This window comes from Trichechus manatus, unplaced genomic scaffold, assembly GCF_000243295.1.
Source record: "Trichechus manatus latirostris isolate Lorelei unplaced genomic scaffold, TriManLat1.0 scaffold00028, whole genome shotgun sequence".
Taxonomy (NCBI): domain Eukaryota; kingdom Metazoa; phylum Chordata; class Mammalia; order Sirenia; family Trichechidae; genus Trichechus; species Trichechus manatus.
In genome coordinates this window covers 15,966,985-15,976,898 of record NW_004443964.1, presented here as the reverse complement: position 1 = coordinate 15,976,898, position 9,914 = coordinate 15,966,985, and the positions used below count along the sequence as shown (strand labels likewise).

At 37.8% G+C, this 9,914-nt stretch overlaps 1 protein-coding gene across 6 annotated transcripts in view; it reads left to right on the top strand.

The window, feature by feature from the left end:
* HELZ (helicase with zinc finger) overlaps window positions 1-9,914 on the top strand; it is a 188,621-nt gene that overhangs the window by 25,868 nt on the left and 152,839 nt on the right. For all 6 annotated transcript variants that reach the window (XM_004374202.2, XM_012554956.2, XM_023729299.1 and 3 more), the window contains 2 exons: window positions 1,270-1,497; window positions 3,915-3,951. In XM_004374202.2, the coding sequence (XP_004374259.1) occupies window positions 1,288-1,497; window positions 3,915-3,951 (247 nt within the window). In that variant the 5' untranslated portion in view covers window positions 1,270-1,287. The remainder of the gene's footprint in view (window positions 1-1,269; window positions 1,498-3,914; window positions 3,952-9,914) is intronic.

Sequence of the window (9,914 nt, the reverse complement as noted above, 5' to 3'; positions counted from 1 at the left end):
CCCCCCCCCCCCCCCGCCATGAGACATCCTTGCAAGCGTGCTGTGCTAATTTTTCTTCACAGCGAGGCAGAAACTGGCATAGTGACACCCATGAAGATACCTCGTGGTAATCTACAAGCATGTAAGAAACACAGTCTACAAGCTTGACAGAGATGGAGGCAGTCAGCAAGAGTGATCCTCTGAAGCAGTGATGTCACTGCCAAATCAAAGTCTTTTAGGTCTTTTCTGCCCAGGTTTTCTGGTCCCTGCTATGTAAGTGCTTATGACTAGAGAGAAGGTGTGCTTGAATTCTCATTATCTCTTACTCGGACTATTTTAGTGTCTCTTATTAAGGCTCTGCTTCTGATTTCTTTCCCTTCTAATTCCTCATAGGACTTATGTTTGATAAGGTCCTTCTTTATTTAAAAACTTTCCGTTGTGCTTCATTGCCCTAGAGTAAAGCCCTTGCTTCTTGTTGTGGCATTTGAGGTCATTCGTAGCTCCTTTTATTCCTCTGACACCTCCGAGCTTAAGCCATGTACTTTCTCTCCTCTGATTTTGCTTAAGCTGTTCTCTCTGAAAAGCTCATGTTTGCTCTACCGTCTCTGCGTGGTGAACTCCTATTCACCTTTCAAGGCTAGCTCGTCCCTTGAGGCAGATGGAATAAGTTTCTTGTAATTGTTCACTTGCACTTTCCCTCTCTTGCTAGAATCTGAGTTTCTTGAAAACCGCGTTGACATGTTCCATCTTTGAATTCAGAGCCTGGCCCTCAGGAAATGTTTGCTGAATTAAATGGATAGGCAGTTCAAATTCTCATTTTGGCCAGTTTTTTTAATTGGTAGGGGAAAATCATACACAGTATAGATTTTGGTTCTCTACACTCACAGTCACAGAATTGCGAGAAGATACTAGGGAAACTGAAATTTAGAGGTTTGGATGTGAAACATGTCTGCACCTACTGGTTAAAAAAAATTAACGTTCATGGTTTGTTGTCTTTGCAGTATTCAAAGGCATGTCTCATTTATAAATTTGTCCCATTTATAAATCTGATGTGTTATTGGTATGATTCGCTTATGGTTGGCATTTTGCTTGGATCTTGATAAATTCTTCATAATATATAAAAGTGGAGATTTTGTAGCATCAGTAGCTGTGGTTTAGCTGTGACCTTGATCAAAAGGCTACTTGAGGGTAACTAAATAGATAATTCAGCCAGCTAAGATAGGAATGGGGCTAGAATTTATAATTAGTAACTTTTTACAATCTTCTCGTTTTCATTCTCCCTCTCTTTAGGATTTTTGTCCCTGAGTCATGGAAGACAGAAGAGCTGAGAAGTCATGTGAACAAGCGTGTGAATCACTTAAAAGGCAGGACTATGAAATGGCCCTCAAGCACTGCACAGAGGCCCTCCTTTCTCTAGGCCAGTACTCCATGGCAGACTTCACAGGGCCATGTCCACTGGAGACAGAACGCATCAAAATTGAGAGTCTTCTTTACAGAATTGCCTCATTTTTGCAACTGGTGAGTAAACACTGTGGATTAGCCATATACAATGGCCTTTTTCATTGAGTGGGGACTATTGCTGGCACTCTCTATGTAGATCAGCTAATTCTGGGCTGAGGAGATGAGTGAAGTGGCTGGTGATAGCTAAATATATTTGATGGCAAGCAACTGTGTTTTTCCAGTTTGAAAGTTGTAGTAGCTATATAGCATTTTGAGTTTCACTCATTCACCAAATATTTACTGAGTCCATATTATGTGTTTAACACTGGTTTAGGTATTTGGTATATATTACTGAAAAAGAAAGAGAAGTATCCCTTCATGATACTTTTTCTTTCAGGGGGATAGGCAATAAACAATAGACTATACATAAGTAAATAATATAGATTGTTAGGCGGAATATAGATTGTTAGAAGGTAGTAACTGCGTAAAAAAGGTGGAAGAGAGTAAAGGAGATTGGAAGTACTGGGGTTAGGGACAGGGTTGCAATTTTGATAGGGTGGTCAAAGTGGGCTGCACTGAGAAGGTGACATGAAAGGAGGTGAAGGAGTGAGAGCCCTGTGGAAATCTGGAGGAAGAGCATTACCGGCAGAGGGAAGAGTTAGTGCAAAGACTCTGAAGCAGGAGCATGTTTGTCATGGTTGAGGAATGTCGAGGAGGCTATCATGGCTAGAGTAGAGTGCATGAGAGGGAGAGTAGTAGGAGATGAGGTTGGAGAGCTGGTGGAAGTTGGAGAGGGCTAGATCCTGTGGGACCTTGTAAGGACTTTGCCTTTTACTCTGTATGAGATGGGGAACTATTGTGGGGCTTTGAGCAGAGGAGTGACGTGATCTGATTTAATGGGAATATTTTGTTTTTTGTGTTGAGAATATACTGTAAAGGGTTAAGGGTAGATGCAAGGAGACTAGTTTGGAAATTGTTGGAATAATCCAGGCCAGAGATGACAGTGGCTCAGACCAAAATGGTAGCAGTGGAATAGTGAGAAGTGGCTATGTTCTAGTTATAATTTGAAGGTAGAACCAGTGAAATTTCAGGATGGATTGAATGCGGGGAGTGAGTGATAGAGAACAGTCACAGATGACTCCCTTTGAGGAGTTTTGTTTGAGCAGTTGAAAGAATGGATATTTCTCCAAGTGAGATGAGAAGGCAGTAGATGGTGAGCCTGTTTTGTGGGGGAAGGTAGGAGTTCAGCTTTTGACATACTGAGTTTGAGGTGTCGTTTAGATATCCAAGTGGAGATGTTAATTAAGCAGCTGGATATGCAAGTCTGGAGTTTGGGAGAGAACTGGGCTATAGATACTAATTTTAGAGTCTTTGGCATATAGATGATATGTAAAGTCTTGAGCCTGGGTAAAATCACCAAGGGAATGAGTGTAGATTGAGAAGAGGAGGGCACCAAGGACTTAGTGGCACTACAGTGTTAAGAGGTTGGGGAGAAGAAGAAGAACCAGCAAGGCAGCCTGAAGAGCAACCTGTGAGGTAGAAGGAAAACTAAGAGTGAGGTATCCTAGAAGCATAGTATGAGGGAATGTTCAACAGTGTCAAATGCTGTGAATAGATAAGAATTTAGAATTGACTGAGACACAGCTATGTCTCTTAAGTGGGTACATGTAGATATAGACTGTGTATCCGCCTGGACACAGTGGCACTGAGAGCAGTTTCAGTGAAATGGTAGGTGAGTCTGATTACAGAGGGTTTAAGAGAGAATCAGAGGAAACGAACTGAAGATACGAATATGGACACCTTGAGGAGTATATGCTCTTGAGGACTTTTGCCACAAAGAGGTGCAAAGAAATGGAATGGTAGCTGGTGGGAGGCAGGAAGTCAAGAGAAGGTTTTTTTTTTGTTTTTTGTTTTTTTTTTAATTTGGAGAAATAACAGCATATTATGTTCTTAGAAATGATCCAATAGGAAGAAAAAAAATTAATGATGGGAAAATAGAGGAAGCTTGCTGGAGTAATGTTCTTGAGTAGGTGGCAGAGCAGGATCTGCACAAGTGGTAAGATTGGTTTTAGAGAAGTAGTTTGTTTGGTAACAGGGAAGGCAGAGAATGTATGCGTGGATGCTCAGAGGCATCCCAGCTGTTGGTGAGAATATGTAAGTTCTCTTCTGATAACTTCAATTTTCTCAATAAAATCATCAACTGAGAGTGAGAATGGGAGAGGAGATTTTGGGGATTTGAAGTTAGAGAAGGGGAGAAATAGGAGTCTGAGTGAATGGACTAGGGAAGTACTATACTATGATTGTAGTTGTGTGCTGTGGAGTTGTGGAGTACTTTGGAATCCTCAGAGCATCATGAGTCAGTTTTGCTCTGTGAATGTTCAATTTGCAACATTAACGATTAAACTTTGAAACAAAGCTGAGCTTCTTTTTGATAAATCTATGTTAAAAGCAGCCCTTGAACTACTTAATTTTATCTTGTATCTCTTATTTTGCAGAAAAACTATGGGCAAGCAGATGAAGACTGTAGGCATGGTATGTTTAAATTCGGGACTCTTTTCTGAATTGAAGATTTTGAATTATTTAATTGAACAATGTTTGAGGTTTCATTTTTTTTTTTTCACTTGCTAATTTCCAAAGTAACTGTAAATACTTAAACAAAAAACTCCACCTTATTGTGGTGACTAGTGACTAAGTTGGATGATAGCTTTTCTGCTGTGATTGGTGTACTTGTGGATATTGTTCCTTTAAGAGGGTTGTCATCCTGTCACTTCTCTGAGAGCGTTGATAGTGTCCTTTTTAAGTTTGTGTGAGTAATTTCAGTCAATTAGGGTCAAATTTTAACAGTTGTAACATATTGATTAAAATATTAAGTTTGTATAAATTGAAAGAATGAGCCTATCCCTCCTAAAATGTCTTTCTTTTTCCTCTTTATTAGAAGATTTTCCTTGAGTGAAAAGACTGGTTAAAATGCTCTTTAGTGCTTTTTTCCTCTTTTTTTTTTTGTGGAGGGAGGGGGCCGTGGGGGCAGGAAGTTGAGATTAAAAAGATTCTTGCTCTTTAAGTACTCACAGAATAGGAATCCTTTTCTTCGTGATTGCTGCCTGGTCACTAGAATGAATCTGGGAGCGAGTGGGAGAAGAGTTCAGTGTACATTCTCACGTACTCTTGGTGGAATTTTTTGCACAGCTCAGTGATTTGGATAATATAATGTTTCATTTATCTAGAATTTTTTGGGAGATGTTTAACATAAGTTAATTTTTTTTCCTACTAAGGCTTACCCCTAACTCACAACTTTTAAATGTATTAACTGTTTTTGCTCTAAGTCTTCCAAAAAAATATTACGCACTCCTGTGGTGTATTGAACATAATTTAACCATTCATTAAAGATTCAATGGCCTCTTTGAGAACTTTGCTTCATAGAATTGTACACTCTGGGAGTTACTTAGAATTTGAGAGCTATCTAGTACAATCTTACTTTAAAAAAAAAAAAATCCCTGCTATCTATGGACATTTAAAAATTACCAATAAGCCAAATAATATAGAGAAATATGAAGGGACTACTTTCCCCTTCTCCCGTCTGAAGTAATCATCGTTATTAGTTTGCTATATTTTCCATACCTTTCTGTATAGTGATAAACACAAATGCTTATATTATATAGTTTTTTCTTTAAAAAGATTATTAAAGGCTTGCTTTCTCACCTACCAATATATCATGGATATCTTTGTAAGTCACTACACTAGTTCCAACTGCTGCTTAATATTCCATAGTATGGATGTGCCCTAATTTATTCAAACACTCCCATATCGATAGGCATTCAGGTGGTTCTGGTTTTCTAGTTTCTCATTATAGGCCATCTTGCAATAAAAATATATTCTGTCTTACTATTGCCTTTGTTTATGTAGGATAATCTTAAGAGTTAGATTTCTGGCTTAAGAAATATGTACACTTACAATTTTAATAGACACTGTCAGATTAGTTTTCAAATGCATACACCCCCCTGTAATGTATGAGAATGCCCGTTCCCTATAATTTCACTAACACTTGAACCTATCAGTCTTGAAACTTTGCCAGTCTCATGTGTGAAAAATGGTCTCTTTTTAATTTTCACTTCCTGAGTACTAGTGAGGTTGATCTATTCTTCTCATTTTGGAGACCTAGAAACAAAAATCCTGGAAGGTTAAATGACTTATGAAAAGTCACAGAAAGTCAGTGTGGTTGGTGAGGGAGAATATGGAAATATGTTCCATTTCTCTGTTAATTGTTCTACTTAGCATTTTAAAATTAGGTCCTATTTTACAGCTATCGAATTACCAAAATAAAAGATTAATCAGTGCCCATGAAGTTGTAAGGAAATGAGTATACGCTTGTGTTGTTGGTGGAGTATAAAGTGGAATGCAGCTTGGTAATATGTTTATACCCTTTGTCCCACTAATCTCACTTCTGGGACATTGTCCCAAATAAATAATCCAAAAGAAGGAAATTGTATATTGCATGCAGAATGGTGTTCTCTACAGTGCTGTGTGTAAAAGTGAAAAGTTAGTTAGCTTGTAATAAGGGGGGACTTCATTAACTACATTCTATGCATGCCTTTCTCCCATGTAAGTGATAAGTAGGAACACAGGGAATGCTTATGTTTAAACAAATAATAAAAGCAGTGTATACAGAATTGTTCATTTGAAATAGACACTTGGAAATAACGGCCAAGTTTATATGAGTATGCTGGTAGTTGTAGTGTTAGAGTTCTGCTATTATGTAATTAAAAATTTTTTTTTGGTCATGTTATTTTTGTGTTAAGATAAAATATCATGGTTAGGTAGTCAACTAGTAATAAAAGCAAGATGAGAATTATTATCTTGTTAATTACTATACTGCTTTGTAATCCCAAGATGCTTCCAGGGATAGCCATGGATAGCCCCTATCTTAATGGCCAGACCGATGAGTTCTATGTCTGCATTTTATATACAGTGTAGTCTTGATGTCTGTTCCCTTACTATCAGTTCACATTCCTTGCAGCTCTCAACATGCCTCATTGCAGCTCCCCTCCCCTCTTCTCCCTCTGCTGCTTCTGACCTGCTGTGGGTTAGGAAATCAGATAGGCAATCTTAGTCATGGAATTAAAAATTAAAAAAAAAATTTTTATTATGAAAAATGTAAAACGTATAGAAAAGTTAGAGGCAGTAGTATAATAAACATTAATATTCTCAAACCTTAGATTGCACAGTTGCTAACATTTTGCCATATTTACTTCATCTGTTTTTTTCTGAAATAGTTACAAAAAATAATTACAAACGTCATGACATTTACCCCTAAATACTTCAGTACACATCTCTGAAAATAAGGATATTACTGCACAAGCACAATATTATTATTAACCTAATAAAATTGAAAGTAATTCCCAAATATCATCTAAAACCCAGTCCATAATATGATTTGCCTAGTTGTCTCCAAAATGTTTTTTATGGCTGATTTCTTCAAACCAGGAACTAATCAAGGAGTCATAAACTTTTAAAGTTGGAATTTTACTTCAATATGAGTAAATAGACTGTGGGTGAGGACTCAAGGGCATCTTGAAAATAAAGTATGTAGGCTTTTAGTTCCTGGATTTTAGTGCCCAGCTTAGGGCTGTGGTTTGGATAGTGAGGGTTACCAGGCCAGTGACCACCAGATAAGTGAGGTGTTCAGGCTGGTTTTCATTATCTGAATATAGTTATATTTTGCATAACAGGAAACCTTTCATGAAATGACGACTCTTTTTCTGTCTTTGAAATATATCTTGTATAGGAAACTTACATTTTTTTACATTAACTTAAATATGGCAAGATTGAATGAGTTAAATGGAAAATAATGGAATCAAAAGAAAATAAGCTTATCAACTCAAAGAGTATTGTGCTACATGTAATATGTAGGTCAAACGCAATCATCATAAACATAAATGGAAAATTTTCATAAGGCTGCAAGAATTTTAAACCCTAGTTGAGAGTGTGGTTTGCTTAAGAAGTCACTGTAACAAAAGACTTTAAAAGGCCATCTGTTGACATTTATTATAATGATACTTGACCTGTGAAGTAAATGATTCAGTTATCAAATAGGATAACTGTGTTAAAGGCAAGTTGGTAGGAGATTGACTCAACCTTCTACATTCCCTCTCAGGGGATAAGCGATATCTTTAGCTACCTTCCTTCTCAAAAGAATGTTGACTAAATAGTTTTTGTGGTCATTAACAGCTTTTTCTGGAAAAATATTTTAGTTAATGGGTAATTACTTATTTAGAATTATCTTTGGGTCAGGCTCTTTGAAAGATGTTCTATTTAATCATGTCATATCATTCCAGTTTTACAGGTGAGGAAACAGGCTTTGTGAGATTAAGTGGCTTATTTAAGAGCACAGAGCCAATCCGGAGTGGAACTGGGGTTTTGAATTGAGATCTTTCTGATCTGAAAGGCCACGTTCCTTCTCATTAAACTACTGCCTGAGTATTCTTTCAGGTTTTTGTAGACATTATTCCATTAGGCAAAAAAAAAAAGTAGTATTTTTGAATTATAGAAATGGAAAAACCGGGGCTCTGGATCACTTAGATAGTCATTAGTGGAGTGGTGACGAGAATTTGAGTCTTCATCAGACTTTTAAAATGGGAATATATTCCAGTATCATTTAAAAAAAATCATCATTTTTTTATATTCAGTTACATTAACTTTTAAATGAAGGTCTTAGATTTAAGTTGATAGAAATAAAAAAGTTAAATTATTTTGGGACAGTATAAATCAGAGAAGTGAATGCTGATATATTTGAGTTAAGTTTGAAGACTGTTATCGTCTAAATATACAAACTATCTTTTTTGCAAAAGTAGATGCTTAAGTAAGCAGTAGTGTTTGAACTTGTGTGAACTCAGTTGCAAGAGTCTCATCGTGGTTTTATGACTGATCATCTGCTCCAGGCATTTGCTAATTTATGCAGGGTGTCAGCTGCAGGAGTGATAGAGTTCACCAGTTTCATGTTGTTTTTGACTCACAGAATAAATACTTGGTAGCATTAATTTCATATTAACTGAAATTATATTTACACATAAAAGGAGATTTAAAATGAATTGTACCTTGCCTTGTAAAATCCCAGGAAATAAATGTGCCAAAGAGGGAACTGAAATTAAGGATTATTGTGGACACATGGAATCAGAACGCTACCCATAGGGGAAAGAAAATAGAAAAGTAGCAACATGTCAGAGTAAGCAAATTACCAATAAAACAATTAATTCTTTCTTTTTTCTTATTATTGTACTTTAAATGAAAGTTTATAGAACAAAGTAGCTTAGTACACATATTGTTTTGTGACATTGGTTACCAGCCCCATGACAAGTCCACACTCTCCCTTCTCTGTCTTGAGTTCCCTGTTAACAGCTTTCCTGTCCCCTCCTGCCTTCTAGTCCTTGCCCCTGGGCTGGTGTGCTTCTTTAAATCTCGTTTTGTTTTATGGACCTGTCTAATTCTTGACTAAAGGGTGAGCCTCAGGAGTGACTTCATTACTGAGCTAAAAGGGTGTCTGGGGGCCATACTCTTGGGGTTTCTCCAGTCTTTATCAGGCCAGTAAGTCTGGTCTTTTTTTGTGAGTTAGAATTTTGTTCTATATTTTTTTCCAGCTCTGTCCAGGACCTCTATTGTGATCTCTGTGAGAGTAGTTCGATGGTGGTAGCCGGGCATCATCTAGTTGTACTGGACTCAGTCTGGTGGTGGCCGTGGTAGTTGTGGGCCATTAGTCCTTTGGATTAATCTTTCCCTTGTGTCTTTAGTTTTCTTCATTCTCCCTTGCTCCTGAGAGGGTGAGATCAGTGGAGTATCTTAGATGGCCACTTACAAGCTTTTAAGACCCCAGATGCTACTCATCAAAGTAGAATGTAGGACATTTTCTTTATAAACTATGTTATGCCAATTGAGCTAGATGTTCCCTGAGACCATGGTCCCCACAGCCCTCAGCCCAGTAATTCGATCCCTCAGGGAGTTTGGATGTGTCTGTGGAGCTTACATGATCTTGCCTTGTACAAGCTGTATGGCTTCCCTAGTATTCTGTAGTGTCTTACCCTTCACCAAAGTTGTTGTTGTTAGGTGCCGTCGAGTCAGTTCCTACTCATAGTGACCCTGTGCATGACAGAATGAAACACTGCCCAGTCCTGTGCTGTCCTCACAGTTGTTGCTGTGCTTGAGTGCATTGTTGTAGCTGCTGTGTCAGTCCATCTTGTTGAGGGTCTTCCTGTTTTTCGTTGACCCTCTGCTTTACCAAGCATGATGTTCTTCTCCAGGGACTGATCCCTCCTGATAGCATGTCCAAGGTATGTAAGACATGGTCTCACCATCCTTGCTTCTAAAGAGCATTCTGGTTGTACTTCTTCCAAGACAGATTTGTTCGTTCTTTTGGCAGTCCATGGTATATTCAGTATTCTTTGCCAACACCACAATTCAAAAGTGTGAATTCTTCTTCAGTCTTCCTTATTCATTGTCCAGCTTTC